This window comes from Spermophilus citellus, assembly GCF_964194105.1.
Source record: "Spermophilus citellus genome assembly, chromosome: 9".
NCBI lineage: Eukaryota > Metazoa > Chordata > Mammalia > Rodentia > Sciuridae > Spermophilus > Spermophilus citellus.
In genome coordinates, this window is record NC_138191.1 from 118,805,533 (window position 1) to 118,828,460 (window position 22,928).

The window sequence follows — 22,928 nt, forward strand, 5'->3', positions numbered from 1 at the left end:
GGAATTATTAATAATCTTGAGGCATGAGGCCTCAGATCCTATACCTTATACAAGATCCGTATGAATTCATACAAATTTAAGGAAAATACTTTTACATGAGCTTAGTAATTTTTTTTTTAATATCTAAAGTTAACCAACCCAGGACTCTCAGAAAAATGTTCTCTTTTGTCCATAATCTTTTCATCTATTTTCTTCCATTTAAGAGTATCTATGTGGGAGCTGGGATTGTGGCTCAGTGGTAGAGCACTGAGCCTAGCATGTGCAAGGCCCTGGGTTCGATCCTCAGCACCACATAAAAATAAATAAATAAAGATATTATTTCCAACTACAACTAAAAAATAAATATTTTTTTTTAAAAAAGAGTAATCTATGTCGGTCATGGTGGTTCACAACTGTAATCCTAGGGACTAGTGAATCTGAGGCAGGAGGATCACAAATTCAAGGACAGCCTCAGCAATTTAGTGAGATACTGTCTCAAAAATAAATGAGAAATGGCTAGGGATATGGCTCAGTGGTTAAGTGCCCCTGGGTTCAATCCCTGATTACCACCTCCTCCCCATGCAAAAAGGCTAAGTACTAGATAATATCCAATCTGCCCAACCAGTATTTTTTTGTTTAATCATGGTCTCAAAAGTTTACATTTACTCAGTAATATCCATAAAACAAGCATTACCAACTCTCTCAAATAAACACTTCAGTTTGGATTCATTCTCTATTCTGCCCAAGATTCCCATGTTACAGAGGAATCAGTAAAAAGTGATTCTTGGAATACAAAAAAAAAATGTCAGAAACAGGAGATGAGATTTTTCTGAATATCTATTTACCAAGTTTTATATACAAAAAGTAGTTTCTATGGCTGCAGATGTGGCTCAGTGGTGAGTACTTGCCTAGCTGGGTTTGATCCCCAGCACTCTGGAGAGCAGAGAAGATCTGAAGATCACAAAGAACAGAACAAGAAAGTTCTGAAAAACACTGCCAACTGTCACAGGAAAGCCAGAAGATTTCAGGGGTTGGTAACACACCAATTCTTAAAAATAACCACAAAACCCCACCAAGCCAATAATTAATTCCAATGGAGAACTTCCATATTTTTCTCTCCCATATTACAACCTTAATGTCTTTCTACTTTAATCATTCTATCACTTCAATTATTCCCTTTGCATTTCACCTTTCTGCATCAAACAAGTACAATTTCTTGGCAGTTTAAGTCCATATTTGTCTCCCATGAATGTTCTCACCTTCCTTCACACTAGGATTCAAATATTAAGACCAATTATACTTCCATAAATCCTTGAACTGTTAAGTGATGTTATTTACAGAGCTTTTATTAGCATTCACTATAATACCTCTCCTGTTCTCTCTAGTCCCTCCTCCTTCCTTAAAAATCTTAAGAATGGTAAGCTGGTTACCTTTTTAACACTTTCTTCTTCCTCTTGGCGTTTCTCATAGTGTGAGAAGTCATCGAAAATGGAAGTGGTGTGCTTGTAGCTGGCTATGATTTTCAACACCTGCTTTGCCTTTTCCAGAGGCACTTCCTGAGTGTCTCTAGAGTTGGTCACTGGTTTATTCTCGTTGTTCTCTAGACGAATGTGTCGCAGTTGACTATTGGGAACGTCCTTCACAAAAATCCATCTGACATCAAAACGACCCTTCCATTTGTCCTGGGACCACACGCCTGCACATGTGTTGTAGTCCACAGCAGATTTCATTTCTGCAACGCCACAGAAGTGTCCACTGCCGTTGACACTGAAAAGTAAGTAAACGGGGCCTTTCCCGTTCATGGAACGATAAGCAGCATCCAGTCTCTTGTTACCATGCTCTGTGCTGCACCAGATATTATACTTAATGGAACGGTGGATATCGTCCTCAGAGTAGCTTTTAATGATGAAAACCCGGCCATGTTTCAGATTCCAGTCAAAATCCTTGGGGTTATAATTATTAATGGACCGCAGCTTCTCCAACACTGGGTGAGGTTCGGAAGGAGTAGATCCAGAGCCAGTCTGAGACTGTCCTACTCCATTACCATCCACCCCATTATGACCAAACCCTGTGCCACGGTTCCGAGGTGCTACCCAGCGGGTTGGCTGAGCTGCCTGTTGCTGGACTGAGATTTGGGCAGGCTGTGGTGGAGGTGGAGGCAATGGCTGTGTCTGTTGCCCTACTGATGCCTGAGCCACTGGTGGGCTATTGTTAGCCTGCTGACCTACAGGCTGGGGAGACCCCTGGGTTGGCTGACCTATATTCTGAACCAAAGCCTGTGAGGGGGCTTTTGCCACAGGACCCTTGTTATCCCAAGTTCCAATATCCATGTTATGCTTTATTGGGGGCGGTGGAAGACTTGACCCTGCAATACCATTCTTGGTCTTCAGCTTGGGTTGTTGTTTTGCAGGCTTGCTAGCAATATCAGCCCAAGATGCTGGTTTTGGAGGAGCAATGGTAGCCGGAGGCAAACTATTGGAAGCCACGATGTTACTAGTAATTGACCCACTACCAACAGCAGAACCTACAACTTTTGGAACACTGCTTGCAACTTCTGTGCTACCCAGCTTCAGAGCTGCCATCCCTTGGTCTATAGTATTCATGCCAGGAGCCTTATTGAGGGTCTCATTGGCAAAAGCTGACTGTCCATCAATCATGGCTCCACCTAAGGAGCTAGGTGCATAAGCATAATTGCTACTATATCCAGAGCTCTGAGTAGACTGTCCCTGAGAACTGTTATTTCCCCATGCTGAGAAGTCGATCCCACTAGGAAAAAAATTAAAACCATGCTGACCAAGAAATGGAGTGCTACCTAGGGCTCCTGGCTGCCCAAACATTGCATCTGGTAGGAAGTGGGGCTCTCCGTTGCTCAGCTGTCCATAAGAAGTTAGATAGGGCATGGCTGTGTCACCCCCCGTAGACCAAGCAGCTTCACCCAAAGAATAGGAGAAGCCAATGGAGGGGCTGTAGTAACTGGGTAAGTAGGAGTCTGACATAGCAGTATATGCATTATTCTGTGGAAGAAAGAAAGAGGCAAATCAATCAAAAAAATAACAGGACATTTTCTCCCCCATTAATCAAGTATTTCAGCCAAATCTACCATAAAAAAACAGGAGAACAGCACATTCAATAATCTTTCTGTAAACTCACTGGTGTCCTTGTATACTAAGGAATTTTGGTACGTTAAGTGAAATGTTTAAGCATTATAATTAAGCTGATACATAAAATAAATATGAACCTTAACTTTACTACATTCAGAAAAAAAACACCCATTTCATCAAAAGTTATGTCTTGCTCTATGTTAAGTGTTGGACTGAGACTTTTATTAAAATCAATTATCAATTTAGAAAGAGAAAAAAAAAACTATCAGAGGGAGGGAGGAGAGGAACCACTGAGGAATAAAATAAAACAAATTATATTCCATGCATATATGATTATGTCAAAACAAACTCCTTTATTCTCTATAATGCATTAACAAGACATTTAAAAAATAATAATTATCTTTGGATTTAAGGAGTGGGACTTTTGGAAGAGCAGGAGTATTTATGTTTCCTACCAAAACCAGATTAATAGGTCCATGGGGGTGGGGGGAGACTGGGAATTTTAAGATCTAACACAAGCATCAGTCATAAAATTTTGTGCTATCCTCTTGGAAAACCATCTAGGAATGTCAAAAAATGCCACTATAATTATAACCTGGAAAGAAAATGTTCAGTGGCTTCCAAAGGACTTAAAATGAGAAAACTTTTATTTCACCTATAAAATCAAAGATCTGTAACTTGAGATGCACAATTTTCTATCAGAAATAGGAAAAGTATAATTAAAGACAACATATCCACACTCCTTTAAAAAAAACAAGTAGTCAAAATATGATTTCATGTACAATTAATCTTCATATTAGGTTATAGATTTTATTACAAAAACCTCAATCACTAGATCTTTAGTTTGTGCCTAACAGAATTTTTAAATAAATCTTAAGAGCTTACAGGACACCCCTTAAGTGAAAAGCCAGAAGTATGTATACCTTGACATAGATAATAAATCCTTAAGTTAGGTGATTTTTAACTAGTCAATTGAATCTTAAATAAGAGTCTAAGATAAACGTATCTACCTAAGCTTGTATTACCAAGGTCAATAATACTCTTTAGCCATAAAAAACACATCTCTTCAATATTAAAAATTTCCAAGGCTAGGGTTGTGGCTCAGTGGCAGAGCACTTGCATCGCACATGAGACACTGGGTTTGATCCTCAGCACCACATACAAATAAACAAAATAGGAGCTGGGGATGTGGCTCAAGTAGTAGCCATTCGCCTAGCATGCGTGAGACCCTGGGTTCGATTCTCAGCACCACATAAAAATATTGTGTCCAGGGGCTGGGGATGTGGCTCAAGCGGTAGCGCGCTCGCCTGGCATGCGTGCGGCCCGGGTTCGATCCTCAGCACCACATACCAACAAAGATGTTGTGTCCGCCGAGAACTAAAAAATAAATATTAAAAATTCTCTCTCTCACTCTCTCTCCTCTCTCACTAAAAAAAAGAAAAGAAAAAAGAAAAATATTGTGTCCACCTAAAACTAAAAAATAAATATTTAAATAAATAAATAAGCAAAATAAAGATACTGTGTCCATGTATAACTAATGTTTTTTTAAAAATTCAACTAATGGGATATGATAAAATGGCTGCGTTTTCCTTGGCCAATTAAATTTGTCATTAAAGACAAAGTTAAAACTTTCCACACATTTCCTCTCAAATTTAAAAATTCTCCAAGACAGTGTTAAAATTTTAACACAGACCCAAATCCATTAAGTATAAGAAACTCAGTACTCAGGAGGCTGAGACAAGAGAATTCCAAGTTCAAGGCCCACCTAGGCAATTTAGCAAGACTGTCTCAAAATAAAAAATAAAAGGGGCGGGACATAAAAAATAAAGTTGTAAATGAAGTAACATGTGTGAAGCCCTGCGTTTCAGCCCCATGCCAAAAGAAGTACACAAAACTATTCTTGATAAACTACAAAAAAAAATCTTCATCTACTCATTCAACATTTCTATTTCTCCCCCGTTTTTTAAAAAACAGGCATTTAAGCTTTTAAAGAAAACTTAAATGCACTTAATATCAGATTATGCCAAACTATAGCTGAATGCCTACACCTGAACTGGCAGGTTCCTATGTACCCTCAAAAAATCTGAATTATGCAATGTTTTACAAGAATTACCTCAAATTATGTTTCTAAATGTTCCCACTCTCCCTGTTATAATGATTATATAAGTAAACTACTTTAATATCAGGAATCTATTAGTAGTTCATTCCTCTACTTCCTTCCCTATTTTTCTTGATTAACTGGATGCCTTTTCTGAAATTTTTTCCAATCACTTAGGAGGTTTTATTTTGTTGCAACACTAGGGATCAAACCCAAGGTCTCATGTATGCCAGCCACTGAACCAGATTCCTAGCCCTACTTAGGTGACTTCTATACTTCCAATGCAAAAAATCTTAGAGGAAATCTAAAAGCTTTATGTAAGTAAGTATCAGGTCCAAATATGGCTCCGCACTAACATGTCAATTATTGAACACTACCAACTGCATTTCATACAGCATATGTTCAGAATTTATACAAATGTTCCATGAACTTCTTGATCTTTTACAATCTTAGAAGAGATCTTGACTTTTCTCCTTTTGATCTATTAATCTGAAGTTATATTAGCTAAAATTTTCTGAGTCCCTCTGGGACCTGAAATAGTAATACAAAAGAACTATTGAATCAAACAAGTTTCTACATGCACAGGTCATATTAACAGTATGTGAACAGACATGCAACTAATCTTCCCATTACAAGGCTTTACACTGCAAAAACTTGAATCATTTTTGGGGAATGGGGTTGTGGTGGTACAGAGGATAATACAGGCATAACTCTATTATTTTTTTCGTAGTAGTAGATGGACAGCATGCTTTTATTTTACTTGTTTATTATGTGGTGTTAAGGATCGAACTTGAGCCTCACACATGCTAAACAAGTGCTCTGCCACTGAGCTACAGCCCCAGCCCCAGGCACAACTCTTGCACAAGCCCTCTACAACTGAGCTTGGTCTTTACTCAATCATTCTTAGTCTGACTTTAGTTTATGCTAAGCAGCACTTTATTTCATAAATCCTACAGCTCCTTTCAGTGAGAAATGAAAGGTATACAAAGTCTGTCTCTGTAGATGTTAAGTATATCTCAAAATACCAAGTATCTGCAAATGCAACTCAGTGGTAGAGCACTCGCCTGAGCATATACAAGGCCCTAAGTTCCTCAGTACCCCATGCCCACCCCAAAAAAATAAGTATTAAAATCCAAAATAGTTCTGATAAACTAAGAGCCCATTAACTAGAACTACAGAGAAAGAAAGAAGCCAGCTCTAAATGAAGTTGAGGTGATTTTGTTAGAATTATTCCCATGGGTAGAGGCAGTAGGTACCCAAGTTCAAGGCCAGCCTCAGAAACTTGGGAGACCCTGTCTCAAAATAAAAAGGCCAGAGAATGTACCTCAGTAGGAAAGGGCCCCTGGGTTCAATTCCTAGTACAAAAAATAATAATAATAATAATTCTAACACCATTATTAACCCAATTTTCCTAAAACAGTTTTCTGGAATTTTTCCAGAAAATTTAGCACTGACAAGTAGTCTCATGCTTTGCACTGGAAGACCAATTACTCTAACAGGTATTGCAGTTAGTATACAGTAAAATGTTACCAAAGTAGTACAGTCTCAGTACATTGTTTGCTGATAATACAGAGCTAGGAAACTTACAGACTATAACATTTGTAACAACTGTTTTAATAACACTAATAAGTATTAAGAAAGTGACTCTCCCCTCAAAATGATTGACAGGACAGAGAAAGACCAACATTATGCTACACCCTTTGATCAAATATGTAAATGGTCAATTACTCACGGGCCTTGCCTGTGGACTCAAGTAAGGTTCAAAATCATCATCATTTAATCCATCCTTTTGATGTACAGATCCATTTTGTACTAAAGAAAAAAACTGCAAATTAACAAGTGTAGCAATTCTACAATCTCCCTCCCAAGTCAGTCAAATATATCCTAGCCAGAGAAAAACATAACTAGTTCAGACAGCAAATAAGTTTGAACTTCAAAAGGATAAAGATGAGAGGGCCGAGGCAAGATTCCTGAGTGAAAACGCCTCCCTCCACCCAGCACAAGTTGATCTAAAAAAGGTCATTTTATTGGCTCTTCTAGATTACAATTCCTTCCCGCTTCCCCTCCCCCATCACGTGTGAGTTACTTCCAGAAAGTGATCCACGAGGATGAAAAACAAAGGCCTTGTAAGACCTACAGGAAACTAAGGACCTGGGGCATTTCAAAACCAAATCCACCCCCACCCTGAATGAATTACTCCTTGTTAGCGAAAAAGCTGTTCGCCAGCTGCAAGAACCCTCGGAAAGGGTCAAAACACTTAAGCGGGAGGCACCTGTGAACTAAGCGGCTTCCGAGAGGTCCCCTCCCCGGGGCGCTGTCCCGAGACCCCGCCCCCACCGCGGGGTCCCCCTCCCAGCCCGGGGCCACCGGCGGAGCGGGGCTTACCTTTGTTTCCTTGACCTTTGGGTCTCTGCGGACGAAGGGAACGTCGCGGAGCAGCAAGTTGTCCGGGAAAAAAAAGGGAAAGACAAATGAAAGCAGGGCCCGAGAAGGGAATAAAGAAGCAGGCCTGAGGGGAGGCGTCAGGAATGGTGGTGAGGGGGAGGCTGAAAGCGGGAGGCGGGGAAAAGCGCTAGGCCGGCGCGGCCGCGGGAGAAAAAGCGGGGGACGCGCCAGCTGCGACGCGAGGGAGCCAGGGCTTCAAGGAAGGGGAAGGAAACGAGGAAGGAAAACCAGGCCCGCTGAGGGGAGGGAGCGCGGCGCGGCCGGTGGGTTCCGAGGCCCGGGGAGAAGCGGGAAGAGCGGGCCAGGCGCGAGACGCTGGGCGCGGCCGGCCCGAGAGGCCCGAAACCCAGTCCGCGAGAAGCGCCGGAGCGGCTGGGCCAGACCGGGGGCGGCGGGCCCGGGCCTAGTCGGGCTCCGTCTCGCCTCACACAATGGCCGAGGCATGCGGGCTGGGCCTGTACCTGCTCCAAGAGGCTGCTGGCCGACATGGCTCTCGGATCCTCACGGGTGGCGACGGCAGTGGACTCTCCTCAGGGCGGCAGCGGCGGCGAATGAGCCCCGGCGGCGGGAGCAGGCGGCGCGGCGGCGGCTTTTGTCCCTGACACTCGGGAGCCTCGGCGGACGCAGCGGAGACACAGCGCGCGGCTCGGGCTCCGGCTCCGACTCGGCGACGCTCTAGCCTGAGAACTCAACGCCCGTCTCTATGCTTTTAAGCGCGCGCCCGCCCCTCACAGCCGGAATAAGGGCGCCGAGCGGCGGAGGCGGGCGGCGCGCGCGGCGCGAGCGCTGACTCTCACATTCACTCACCCACGCGGAAGGGCCCGGCGCGAAGCACCCCGGGAAGGAAGAGGCTGGGCCGCAGCGCCCTCTGGTGGACTGGAGGAGCGGAAGCGGCCTCCCCACCCCCACCACCTCGGGACTGGGCCTAGGAGGATGCGGGCAACCCGGGTAGCGCCACGAGGTTTTGACTAACACCTGAAGAGAGGATCTTTAGCTTGAGGAAACCCACAATGGCCGGTTTCTCAATAAAAGAGCGGCAGTTGAAGCCCTCGAGACCTTAAATGAACCCGCTTCCCAACTACAAATGAAACCCCACCCCCATTTTGGAGGGAACCTGAGAGCCCTCCTCACTGAACGCGCGCGTCCCCCACCGCCGCCGCCCCAGGGAAACTTAATGGAACCTGGCTTGGAGGGACATCAAGTACCCATCTCTCTCAGGAATATGTCATCCCCTGTTAGACTGCAAAAAAAGTACCCAAGAGAGCGATGCAGCCCCCCCCCACACACACACACACACAAAAACCCTGCTCCCTCACCCCCCCACAAAATAGAGTAGTCACACCTTGGCATTAGGGGATTCCTTTTCAGAGAAATCGCTGACCCCAAAATGTGTTAAGTTTATTTCCAGGAAAAAATACACCTCACACATCACATTTTATAAGTACTTCTAATAAGTCCAGAGAACCTATAAATCCATGGACCTTGAGAAGGAACTCAAAGCCAGGCGAGGTGGTGCACGCCTGTAATCCCAACAGACTCAGCGGCTCCGGAGGTGGAGGCAGGAGGATCGCGAGTTCAAAGCCAACCTCAGCAATTTAGCGAGGCCCTAAGCAACTCGGAAAGACCTTGTCTCTAGATGAAATATTTAAAAGGGCTGGGAATGTGGCTCAGTGGTTAAGCACCCCTGAGTTTAATTCCCAGTTCCCCAGTACCAAAAAAAAAAAAAAGAACATTCCCCCGGGTGGGGTGGGGCACCGCCTGTGAATCCCAGCAACTCAATTGGCTAAGGCAGGAGGGTCCCAAGTTGGAGGCCAGCTTCAACACTTCAAGCCCAAGAAAATTTATTGAAGGGTTGGAGCGCCCGGGTGCACACCTCTCCCGCCCCGCCCGCCCCCCCCCTCAAAGCAAAGAATGCCTTTGACCTGGGGCAGGAAGAAAATTAACACCATGCGAACCCTGCTATGGACCACACTTTGTCAGTAAAGGCTCTCAGAAACACATTAAAGCCTTTCAACAACAAAATAGCTATCAGTCTCTCCATTTTACAACTGGGAAAACAGATTAATCTGCCCAAGGTTACAAAGCTATTTAATAGACAGTGCATTTGATAAAGAAATCGTGTATTCAGGACCCAGAATCCAGAGGAGATTCGAAGAATCAAGAAGAATCGGCAGGAGGCTGGGGATGTGGCTCAAGCGGTAGCGCGCTCGCCTGGCATGCGTGCGGCCCGGGTTTGATCCTCAGCACCACATACCAACAAAGATGTTGTGTCCGCCGAGAACTAAAAAATAAATATTAAAAAATTCTCTCTCTCACTCTCTCTTTAAAAAAAAAAAAAAAAGAATTGGCAGAAGCATTTTTAGTCAGGGGAAACCCCACCTCATGCAGGGATAGTTGATACTAGGAAGACTCAATACCTGCTTTTGTTACTGCAAATAGTAGTAAACATATAAGTAATGCACTATTAGTTGTCAACCTAACATAATCCTCTCGCTCAATACGGAAGACTGGTGGACTAAGGAATAAAATAAATGGCATCTTGGATTTTACATTATTATTTTGCTCGAAGTGCTCAATGCATTTTCCTTCCTACAATCACACTTATGGTTGGAATGATGAGGTCAAGCACTAAAGGAGAAAGACTTTTAGTGGAGATGGTAAAATGTCAAGTCTCCAAGGTTAGATCCCACCAATGGAATAAAATGAACCTACTAAGACTTTTTATTAAAGATAATTTGCCAGTTAACCCCATGGCCCAGATTTATATATGAACTGTGTAAGCTGTTGCCTACATTTACCCTTGGAAGCAGCATGGGGTTGTAAAAAGAGGATTAGACTGGGAGTCATATACTACATAGGAAGAGTCTAAACACTGGTTTCCCCACCAGATGTTCAACATTAGGAAAATTACTAAACCCTTCTCAGACTCTCACAATTAAAAAAAAAAAAAAGAGTTAATAATACCTACCTAACAGGTTTGTTGCAAAGATAAATTTTTTTAAAAAGGCAACTGTTCATATTTTTCCTATGATCTCATTAAGAGAGAGAAGTAAAAACTCCTTATTTCCAATAACATCTTCATGATACAAGAAATTTTGATTAGTTCCTTAGGGATTGCCTTTTCTCCAGTAGTCCCCAGTTAAAATGCAAATATCCTTGGGGAAAGGGCAATCTCTAAACCTGAATTAGTGTACCACATTGGCTTTAACAGGCTCCTGTAGAAACAGAATACACAAGACTGATACATTTAATGATTAGGAAGAAGGAAGGGAAATATGGAATGTGTGATATCATGTTATGGCTAGGAAAATATAATACTGTACTGGGAATTGGTTTATTTTCTAGTTTTGGCTCTGCCACTGGGTGGATGAAGCATTCCATATCTTTTATCCCCCCCGTGGATCTAGGGATTGAATCAGTGTGCAAACACTAAGCATACTGCAAATGTTGCTATGGAAACACTGAGCCCCAGCAACTCTGGAGGCTGAGGCAGGAGGATCACAGATTCAAAGCCAGCCTCAGCAATTTAGCTAGGCCCTAAACAATTTAGCAAGACCCTGTCTCAAAATAAAAAATAAAAAGGGCTGGGGTATAGCCCAGAGGTTAAGCACCCTTGGTGTAACAGGGGTTCACTTGATGCTTTGATTAGATCCCTTGTGACTATGCAACTTACATTTTTTTTTCTTTTTCCCCAATTTTCTTTTCTCTAGCCTTCTCCTTCCTGATCTCCTCCCTGATCTTCTCTCATATTCTTTTCCCTAAATTTCTCCTCCTTGATCTTCTCCTTCCTGATCTCTCCCCAATCTCATTTTCTCTGAATCACCTCTATAAAATCCCCCTGTTCCTGCTGAGGAGCAGAATCACAGCCTTTGGGACAGGAATCTCTTGTGTACCTCCTTTGCTAGCAAAGCAATAAACCTTCCTTTTCCTTTTTCTCAAAACTGTGTCCTTGTTATTGCATTGGCATCAGGGATAAGGACCAAGCCTTCAGCAACACTGGGTTTAATATTAGTACCAAATATATATATAAATTTAAAAAAATAAGAATTTCTGTTGGTTCTCTGTACTCCACACCATGTACAAACCAAGCCACCCTTGTATATTTCTCAAGTTCAACTGCCACATCTCCCCCATTCTATGTCCCACTGAACTTGTTGCCAAATATGCATTTTTTTCTAGAGCCTATGAGTTTGTACATGCAGTTCTTTTATTTATTTATGCATTGACTTACCCATTTTGGTGCTAGAGATGGAACCCAGGGTCCCAAGTACGATAGGCAGGGCTCTACCATTAAGATATACCCCCAGACACCCCCAGCCTCTTCATACCACACGCTGTTCTTTCTGCCTGGAGTGACCTTGTCATCTTCCCTACCCATCTGCTACCGGTCCTTCAATATCATGATGGACGAAGCCCATTTCTTCCTCCAAGCAAAAAGAAGATGCTCTGTTCTGTGTGTGTGGTACTAGGGATTGAACCCACAAGTACTCTACCACTGAGCTACATGGAGCTTGAGGTGTAGATTGTCATATGTGAGGAGGCTCTGGGTTCCATCTTCTGCACCATCAAAAAGTGAAAACAAAGCATCTACTGTTCAGAATGAATATGTTAGTTTCTTCATTGTAAAATGGAGTCAATAATACCATCTATCACATAGGATAGCTGTGAGGATCAAACATATGTTGAGATAAAAAAAAAATTTTAAAACAACAACAAACACATTGGGCCTGGAAGAATAGACCAGTGGCAGAATACTTGGCTAGCATGTGTGAAGTTCTGAGTTCCAACCGTGGCACAGCACAAAAAAAAAAAAAAAGAAAAAGAAAGAAAGAAAGAAAGGTGTTACAGTTTAAATATGAGGTGTCTCCCAAGAGCTCATGTGTGAGGCAATGCAAAAAAAGTTTAGAGGTGAAATGATTGGGTTTTGAGAGCCTTAATCTAATCAATGCATTAATCCACTTGAATGAATTAACTGATGGTGACTGTAGGCAGGTAGGACATGCCTTTAGGATTTATATTTTGTCCCTGGTAATCGAGAGCTCTCTCTCTGCTTCCTGATTGACATGTTCTGAGCTGCTTTCCACCATAATGTTCTGCCTCGCCTCAGGTCCAGGGCAAGGGAGTTGGCAATGGAGTTGGGACCTCTGAAACTATGAGCCCCAAATAAACTTTTCCTTCTCTACATTGTTCTTATCAGGTCTTTTGGTCACAGCAGAGAAAAAGCTCACTAAGAAAAAGCATGTGTAAAGTGCTTAGAACAGGGGCTGGGGATGTGGCTCAAGTGGTAGCGCGCTCACCTGGCATGCGTGCGGCCCGGGTTCGATCCTCAGCACCACATACAAACAAATATGTTGTGTCCGCCGAAAAACTAAAAAATAAGTATTAAAGTTCTCTCTGTCTCTCAAAAAAAAAAAAAGTTTTTAGAACAATTCGTGGTACATAATCCCCTTCAATGAACACTGTCTATAATTATTATTATTTGTTTACTTTTTGCAGTGCTGGGGATCGGAATCAGGGGCTCATGTATCCCAGGTAAGTACTCTATCATTGAACCCCATCTCTAGCCCTTAATATAATTATTCATGCATCAGATATTTATCAGGCTTCCACTACATGTCTGGCACTGTTTCAGTTGTGGAAACTACATATTTAGACAAGAAAGTTTCTTGCTCAAGGAGCTTCTATTCTAGAGGGGAGAAAATAAATGTGTCAGGTAAGTAAAACAAAGAAAAAGAAAGGAGAGTAGAATATAGGAAGCATAGCACAGGGGGAAATTGCCATTTTTTTATAGGGTGTGTAGTTAGGAAAGTCCTCCCTGATAAGGTGGCATGTGAACAGAGGCTAGAAGGAAGTGAGGAAATAAGTTTTGTAGTTATCTGGGGGAAGGATATCCTAAGCAGCTGGGTGGGGTGTGGTGGTGCATGCCAGTAATCTCAGCACCTTGGGAGGCTGAGGCAGGAGGCTTGTAAATTCAGAGCTGGCCTCAGCATCTTAGTGGTGAGGCTGTCTCAAAACTAAAAAACACAAAAGGGGCTGGGGATGTTGCTCAGTGGTTAAGCCCACCCAAGGGATTTAAATCTCTGGTACCAAAAAAAAAAAAAAAAAAAAAAAAAAGACAACAACAAACACCACTACTTAAGTCAGTCAGTCAATCTGGGATTGTCATAGGGAGTTTGTGGGGTTGATGAAGAAGCCATACTGAAGATATGCCTCAGTTCCAGTCAAGAGTTATTATAAGGAAATGTGAATCAACTTTTGTAAGAAAACTACTGATGTTGTTGGGTTTGTTTTGATTTAACAAAAACTGTATTTTGGGGCTGGGGTTGTGGCTCAATGTTAGAGCACCTAGCATGTGTAAGGCACTGGGTTCTATTCTCAGCACTGCATATAAATAAGTAAAATAAAGGCCCATTAATGACTAAAAAATATTTTAAAAGAAAAACTATCTTTTTTAAATATTTTTTTAGTTGTAGATGGACACAATACCTTTATTTATTTATTTTTATGTGGTGCTGAGGATCGAACCCAGTGCCTCATATATGCAAGGCAAACGCTCTGCCGATGAGCCACAATCCCAGCCCGAAAAACTGTATCTTGACTTTTTTTTATATGAACCATCCTAATGTTTGAAACTCGACATATATATATATATCTGATGTACTAGGGATTTGAACCCAGGGATGTTCTGCCACCACTGAGCTATATCTCCAACCCTTTTTAGTTTCATTAAGATACACTCTCCCTAAATTGCCCAGGATGGGCTTGAACTTGCAATTCTCCTGCCTCAGCCTGTAACAGGGGTTCACTTGATGCTTTGACTATATCCCTGTGGCTTTGTTCTTTTTCGCAATCTTTTCTCCCTAAATCTTCTCCTCTCTGATTTTCTTTTGCCTAAACTTCTTCCTGATCTCTCCTCTCTAATTTCATTTTCTTTGAATCACCTCTATAAAAGCCCCCTGTTCCTGCTGATGAGCAGAATCATACAGCCTTTGGGACAGGAATCCCCTGCATTTCTCCTTTGCTAGCAAAGCAATAAACCTTCTTTTTCCTTTTTCTCAAAACAGTTTCCTGATTATTGGATTGACATCCAGACAAGGACTGAGCTTTTGGCAGCAAGCCTGCTGAGTTGCTGGGATTATAGGTATATGCCTCCATGACCGACTGCATATTTATATTTCTCAAAAGACATGTATAAAAAGGTTGGGGCTGGGGATATAGTCAGTGACAGAACATTTTCCCAGCATACGTAAGGCCTGGGTTCCATTCCCAGCACTGAGGGGGGAAAAAAAAAGTTCACAGAGGAATGATTAATAATCATTCCAAGATGGAAGTTACCCAAGTGCTCATTATTGGTCAAATGCTTCAGTTCCAACATAGCTAGTTTCTATAGAGCAATGAGAAAAAACTAACAACTTCATATATTATGGATGAGTGGCATAAACACAATGTTGAGTGAAAAATCCACTCACAAAAAAGTTCAAAAAGAAGCAAAAATAAACTGTGTTAGAGAACTGAAGAGTAGTTACCCTTGCAGGGTGAGGTATTGGTAATGTTTGCTTTCCTCGATCTGCATGCTGGTTTCATGGGTGTGTTCAGCTTGTCAAATTTATCAAGTTATACATCTATGATTTCCCATATGCAAATTCAATAAAACAGAAATGTGAATTGAAATAAATTTGCAGGCTGAAACATTGCTGTGAGTCTCCGGTTTGCTCTATAGTTTACAGACTTTGTTAGAGAAAACAAGTTAGAGAGAGGAAAAAAAAAAAGCAAATAAATATATCTACATTTTGAAATGCAATTAAAGCCTTCTAGAGAAGCCCATGGGGAACCTGTGTTTGTGAGTCCTCACCAAGCCTCACATTTTCTCTTCTTTCTTTTTTCCCGTGGTGCTGGGGATGGAACCGAGGGCTTACCATATACTAGGCAAACATCTCTATCACGGGGTAATATCCTCACTCACCATCCTTTTTTTTTTTTTTTTTTTTTTTTGAGGTACTGAGGATTTAAGCCAGGGGCACTTTACCACTGAGCTACATCTCCAGCCCTTTTTATTTTGAGACAGAGTCTCACTAAATTGCTCAGGCTGCCCTTGAACTTGCAACCTTCTTGCCTCATCCTCTGGAGTGGCTGGGATTACAGACATGTGCCAACATGCCCAATCCCACATTTACTCTATTGTAATCCAAACCCACTATTTATTCATGTTCTCAAACTACAAAGATAGATCCATATATACCATATTCCAAGACATGACTACCAGTAGTGGTACAGAATTGGAAACCAGAGATAACATGAGGAAAGCCCAGAGCAATTTCACAATGCAGAATGCAGGGTGTGGGTTCTGTTATGTTGAAAGGCTCAGAAGACATAATACAAACTTCAGGTACTACCTAGGCAAGGTGATAGAGGTCTGTAGTCTTACTGCCTAGGAAGCATGATGCAGGAGGATCACAAGTTGGAGGGTAGCCTCAGCAACTTAATGAAACCCTGTCTCAAAATTATAATTAAAAAAAAAAAAAGACCAGTAATTTGGCTCAGTGATAGAATGCCCCTGAATTCAATCCCTACTCCCGAAACCCTCCAGAAAAAAGTAGGAAATTGCAGGGTAAATTGGTGCACACCTGTAATCTAAGCAACACTCAGGAGGCTGAGGCAGGAGGATTGCAAGTTCAAGCAACTTAGAGCCTGTCAAAAATAAGAATGGCTGAGAATGTAGCTCAATGGTAAAGCATCTGGTTTAACTCCAGTATTGGGGAAAAAAAAGAGTTGAAAGTTACTGCACTGACCTGGCAGAAAGGCAGAATTAATGAAGCAGAAAAAGACAAGGATGAAGGAGTGTATACAGAGGGGATTAAAAATAGAGTAAGTCCAAGCGGTAGCGCGCTCGCCTGGCATGCGTGCGGCCCGGGTTCGATCCTCAGCACCACATACCAACAAAGATGTTGTGTCCGCCGAGAACTAAAAAAAATAAATATTAAAAATTCTCTCTCTCTCTCTCTCTCTCCTCTCTCACTCTCTCTTAAAAAAAAAATAGAGTAAGTCAAATTGCATAACTAAGGGCAAAGGTGTTCCAGTCTTGGGAAGGAAACCTGGAAAGAACTCAAATGGTACTAAAACAGAAATTCAAGGGACAGAGTCTAAATCTGGCAGAACCAATTCCTTGGGGTCCCTGACCACCATGGATCTTATGAAAGTACATTATAGACTACCCAATAATTTCTCAGGGAGAGACTGGGGATATAGCTCAATTGTTGGAGCACTTGGTTAGCCTGTGCAAAAAAAAAAAAAAAAAAAAAAAAAAATTCCAGGGAGGGATCATCCTAAGTGAAAGGGATCTGTCCTACCTCCAGGGAAGTGATCAGTTGTATTAGGAAAGTTGTCTGAAATGCAGGAGCTAGGCTGGTGTCCCTTTTTTGACTGAGAGAACTATTTCCTCAGTAGTATTGTCCAAGGTGAATTATAACCTTATGTCTATTTTCAGGATTCAACCTTTTTTTTTTCCTTTCTAACTCTGGAGAGTTTTAAAACCTGGGTCAGTTATAACTCAGTCAACTAGTAATTCCATATTTCATGCTTTAATCTTGCTATGGTTATAACTCTGTACTCACCACCATATACTCACCTGTACTGCCTTTTGACACAGGGTAAATGGCCACCATTAAAAAATATCAAAGCCACCTTAACTGTTAATTTCTAACACAGCTGAATTTACACTGACCCTCCTTTCCTAATGTGAACATAGGTGTGTAAAAAATGCACTCTGAAGTGACTTTGAATCTTCAATATTCATGTCTATGGTCCATTTTTACTTCAGAATCACTACTTTGGGAGGGCAGGTTAGATATGGAAATTAAGAAGGATATGGGAATAAGGCACGGACCAAACAGGGACACCAAGACAAGACAGTTGTACAGTTGACTCAGGCCTTTGGAGAAACCACACGGCAGAGTCTGGAGCATTTCCCCTTTACCAGCTAGACTCCAGTCCTACACCAGACTCAGCCCTGGTTTCATTTGATGGAAACCTGGAGAAGCCCAGGTACACTCATTTTTCTCCAGTGAGGCACTCTCAGGAGATTGCCCATCCACTGCCTCTGCCTGCCTCTGCAGGCAGAAGCAGCAAGAGATTAAAGATTTTTTTCTCTTTTATGAACCCCGCCCTGAGTTAGGAGCTTGACCCTTTGGTTTCTTATCTCCAGGCCAACAACCCTGTAGCTGCACTCACCTCCATGTTTCAGTATCTCATTGGAGGTGGCTTCTCACCTTTTTGTTTCTTTGGCACAATCCTGAAATCTATGGACCAATTCTCAGAATGTTTTTCAATGCATAAAATAAGATACATAGGATTACAAAAGAAACCAAATATATTGGAAGATTGTCCGCAACTCCAGAGGTTTGGAGAAGTAACTCTTTGAATGTACGCACTGTCTTCATCTCTGCACTTCTGGTGCCTAGCACAAAGCCTGGCACATAAGTGGTATTCATAAATGTTTATTTAATGAATGAATAGAAAGATAGATGGCTCCTGTCAAATCAGCCTGAGGAGATTCATTGCAGCTGCTTATGCACGTATTAGGGGCTTGCTGATGTCTCACCCCAGTTAAAATCACCTAGACCAGGGAGTCAGGGAACTCACACAGAGCAATGGCTACCACAGCAGCTAATAATGACAGGTCATTGGAAGACCAGCAAAACAGTAAAGCTCATGTATTTCACCAGCTGGAATATTCAGAAAGTCAACAGGTTGTGTCTTCAGGAGATCTCTTGACATTGGAAGCATGATGTTCATGCTACCTTATACACTACCAACAGCTCTGATGGGGAAAAGAAAGGAACCTGAGCTAGCTCACCAGAATCTTTAGGGTTCCTCTGCTATTCTGAATTGGTCCTCTCATTTCTGGGAAAGAGAAAAGTATCCCTAAAGATCACAATAGGGATGAGACGTGCCTTTCTAGATTCAAGTACTAGCTTCAGTCTTTAGACAGAGATTTTGTTTTTGTTTATGTACCAGGAGAAAAACTAAAGAAGCAGATAACAGAAGCCACTTCCCTCACTAAAGATATGTAAAAGGCCAAAGATTTTTTTCTAAACTGAAATGCTAAGTCTATTAAATATTTTGAAAAGAAAAATAAAACCCTAATTTTAAAGCTGAAACCACTACTTGTACAGAGTTCAGAAGTCTCACTCTTACAACTTTTAAGATTGACCCTCCCCAGTTAGAGGGCTTCTCTGGCTATATGCAGCCATCTGAGGGATGGCAGAACACAATTTTCACTGGCTTTGATACAGTTTCCAACATCTGTTGGGAAAAAACACACCTTCAGAGAAAAGCCTTCTTTAAAAAAAAAAAAGAAGAAAGAAAAAAAGAAAGAAACTACAGGTCAAAGATTTGCTTTTAATTAAAAAAAAAAAAAATCCTCCCATTCCTAAAGTGTGTGCTTTTTTTTTTTTTTTTTGACCTATTTTTTCATTAAAGTTGCCTGTAGTTTCCCTATGTTATCCTGGTGCAGTAAACAATGCAGTCAAAGAAATTAAAAAAAAAAAAAAAAAAACAGGGTCTACTCTTATCCCAAACACTGAAGAGGACCGGTCAAAGAGAAGGAATCATAGCACAAAAAAAAAAAAAAAAAAAAAAAAAAAAAAAAAAAAATTGCCAGCTCTAAATATACAAACAACATTTAGGAAAACAAAACAAAACAAAACAAAAAAAAAAAAACTAAGACATTACTATTGACATTCCTGGTACATTTCCTATAATATAATGTCACAGATAATGTTTCTTTCCCAGGGAGTCCAGCTCACTCAAGAGGAGACATTTAGTTGGTGTCTCAGGAAAGACTGGGGGTGTTACCAGTTTTCCCTGCCAAGCCTAAGGCTTTTTTATGAGCTCTGTATCTTACAGAAACATCTGTGGTATAAATGAATCTAAAAGGAGATGAAGGCAGGCAGGCACCTGTCACTGATCTCCAAATCAGCCAAAAAGCTGAAGAGCGTGGGATCCAGAAGACAGATGTCATTAAGAATTGAGGGTAGAGGGGAGAACAAGAGGAAGCACCAAATGAGTGACTGCTTTTGGTTCCAAAGCCAAGGAGGAAGAGGGGGAAAGGCCCCATCAAAGATGGAAGCTGGTCTGAATGAGGAACTCCCCCTGTTCCTGGAGTCATGCAATAAAAATGATGGCCTTGGAGTCCCACCCACAGGCAGCCACACTCTAAGGACCAGAGCAATTTACACATCACACAGTTTGCAAATGAAAGAACTGATCCTAGGTTAGGAGGGTAAGTGCTTCTACAAAGTGGGGGGCAAGGAAGCTATCACCTTGAACTTTAAAGCACAGCTGTAGTGTCCCTTGATTTCTATTTCAGCAAAGCCACAGGCCACTGTTATCACTTACTCTGTGAAAATGTACACTTCCACTTATTACTGGCCTCTTTTCAAATGGTACCCCTAGTAACAACCCTCAGAGATCTTAAGTGATATCAGTTGCACCTTTGTAGGTAAGATAATTCCCTTGCCCTATCCTTGTGAAAGCATTTCCCTTTTTAAGCTGCAGCTAGCATGCTACCTTCCCCTCCAAGCAGAGTTCAACTTCTTTTTGTTTCAGAGTTTTGCACTGCCCTCTGAGAATCCTTTCCAAGATACAAAAAAACAAACAAACAAACAAAAAAACATACTTCTGCATCCACATGTGAATGGGTTGCCTTCCAGTGTCAGATCTGTGTTCCAGAGTTTGGTCAATCATCTTTACAAGAATAAAACCACATGCGTACACAGATAGACTAGTCTGGAAAGGGTTTCTGGTTATTTTGATGCCTCCCCTAAAAAAATAACTTTCATGGAGTAAGATGATTAAGACATTGAACGACCTACTCTCTCTCAACTGTGGAAGGGCAGTTTGTTTTGTCCATTTTTCAATGAGAAAGTGGGAGGAATCAACATTTTCAGTTATAACAATGAAATTTTGTTCTTAAAAAAAAAAAAAGGAAGGATCCTATGTGGAAATGAGTGGGACAATGATAAAAATAAACAAATAATTAAAATTCCAAACCAAAACATATCTCCTGGCCCCGAGATCCCCAGTCAATCCTCTAAGACCACAATCTCCACATTGTGGACTTGGTGCTGGTGTTCTTCCATCTCAGCCACTACTTTCTCCTCAGTCCTCAACTCTGTCTCCAAGATGACTGCTTTGCCCTCAGTGTCTTCAGCTTCAGGGTCTGGGGCTGGGTCAATTTCAATGATGGTCTGCCCATCCTCTGCGGTGCTTTCAACTGCCTGGAGTGCTGAGGTCAGGCCAGACTCCATGGCTACCAGCTCCACAGGGCTCACCATGGTGGTCATGTTGCCTAGGGTGCTTCCATCCTGCATGGTAGTAGAGCTTAGTAGTGCCAAGCTAGATGAAGGGTGGATGGTCACTGTTTCTGGTGAGCTGCTCTTGGCAGAGGAGACCACTGTGGCGTATCGGAAGAGCTGAGGGCCAGAAGGCAGTGTGTGGACAGTCACAGGACTGGAGCCCTGGCTGAGGGTGGCCACTGGAATATTGCCCATGGAAAATGACTGACCCACTGGGGTGATGGTGATGGGTGAGATGACTGTGAATTGAGGTTGCTGCACAGGAGGAGAAGGGCTCAGGACGGTGGTGGAGGCTGGCCGCTGGAGCCGAGGCCTTTTTGGAGGCTTAGGAGTGCTCACAGGCATCAGTACCACATTTTGAACTGTCTGGGATTTCAGCCTATGATCCTGGGCTTGCTTCTTTTGCTCTTCCAACTGGCGTTCCAAGTCTATGGGGTTAAAAAACAAAAACAAAAACTGTGTGGTGGGAAGTATAATCTTCGGAACATTAAACTGGGAATAAAGAGACATGGAATCCTGCCCTGGTTTATTCACTATGTAGCCTCAGAGAAGAGACTCCACTGTTTTCAAAATGACTAGACTGGATGATTTTAAAACCCCTCCAGCAATTACATTTCTTTGTGTAATTATAGGAAGGGTAACAGTTCAGAATCTTTTCAAGCTGTGATCCTACTTTCAATTCTAAAAGCTCCTCCAGCATTTTGTCAGCTATCACCAAAATGCAAACCAAAGAAGACTCCAGCTGGTCTTTTTTTTTTTTTTTCTCTTTTCCTTTTCACAAGTACAAGTTTTAAATCCAAGGCTTTAGCTGGGCATAGTGATGTATACCTGCGATCTCAACAATTTGGAAGGCTAAGACAGGAAGAGTGCCAAATTTGAGGCCAGCCTGGGTAATTTAGTAAGACCATATCTCAAAATTTAAAAACAAAAATGACGGGTGTAGCTCAAGCTTAAAGCAGCCCTGGGTTCAATGCCGAGTGCCAATAAGATAAACCCAAGGCCTCAAGCATGCTAAGCACATGCTCTAAAACTGACCTATTTCTCCAGTCTCTTTTATTGATATGTACTAATTGTACATATTTATGGGGTCCTGGTGGTATTTCAGTACATGTATACAATATGCAATGATCAGATTAAATAATTGGCATATCTATCACCTCAGAGAGATATCATTTCTTTGTGTTAGAAATATTCAGAATCGGGGCTGGGGATGTGGCTCAAGCGGTAGCGCGCTCGCCTGGCATGCGTGAGGCCCGGGTTCGATCCTCAGCACCACATACCAACAAAGATGTTGTGTCCGCCGAGAACTAAAAAATAAATGTTAAAAATTCTCTCTCTCTCTCTCTCTCTCTCTCTCTCTCTCTCTCTCTCTCTCTCCTCTCTCACTCTCTCTTTAAAAAAAAAAAGAAATATTCAAAATCTTCTCTTCAGTTGGGCATGGTGGGTCATGCCTGTAATCCCAGCTGCTCAGGAGGCTGAGGCAGGAGGATTGCAAGTTTAAAGCCAACCTCAGCAACTTAGTAAAGCGCTAAGCAACTTAGTGAGACCCTGTCTCTAAATAAAAATAAAGGGTTGGGGATATAGCTCAGTGGTTAAGTGCCCCCATATTCAATCCTTGGTACCTCCCGCCCCCCAGAAAATTCCTCTCTTCACTATTTTGAAATTTCAATTAATGGATTTCAACCATAATGATCCTACTGTGCCACAGAACATTAGAAGTTATTTTCCTATCCAAGTGCACCCCTACACCCATTAACCATGTTTTCTCCAACCCTCCTTCCCTCACACCCTTCCCAGACTCTGGCAACCACTATTCTAGTCTCTACTTCTCTAAGATCATCCAATTGGTGTTCTGGCTTAAATATTTCTGCCTAGGTCTATAGATGAAATAAGAAGTATCTGCAAAATACATTTGGAATCATTCTAAAAACATAATGGCTCTCAAACTGT

At 42.0% G+C, this 22,928-nt stretch overlaps 2 protein-coding genes across 4 annotated transcripts in view; both read right to left on the reverse strand.

Moving 5' to 3' along the window:
- YTHDF2 (YTH N6-methyladenosine RNA binding protein F2) overlaps positions 1-8,464 on the reverse strand; it is a 37,729-nt gene extending 29,265 nt beyond the window's left edge. The window contains exons 1-4 of the mRNA XM_081308418.1: positions 8,085-8,464; positions 7,564-7,588; positions 6,911-6,990; positions 1,410-2,993 (exon numbers count right to left, since the gene is read on the reverse strand). Of these exons, the coding sequence (XP_081164544.1) occupies positions 1,410-2,993; positions 6,911-6,990; positions 7,564-7,588; positions 8,085-8,111 (1,716 nt within the window). The 5' untranslated portion in view covers positions 8,112-8,464. The remainder of the gene's footprint in view (positions 1-1,409; positions 2,994-6,910; positions 6,991-7,563; positions 7,589-8,084) is intronic.
- Positions 8,465-19,325: 10,861 nt separating this feature from the next.
- Positions 19,326-22,928, reverse strand: part of GMEB1 (glucocorticoid modulatory element binding protein 1) — a 45,337-nt gene continuing 41,734 nt past the window's right edge. For all 3 annotated transcript variants that reach the window (XM_081308420.1, XM_081308421.1, XM_081308419.1), the window contains exon 10: positions 19,326-21,406. In XM_081308420.1, the coding sequence (XP_081164546.1) occupies positions 20,706-21,406 (701 nt within the window). In that variant the 3' untranslated portion in view covers positions 19,326-20,705. The remainder of the gene's footprint in view (positions 21,407-22,928) is intronic.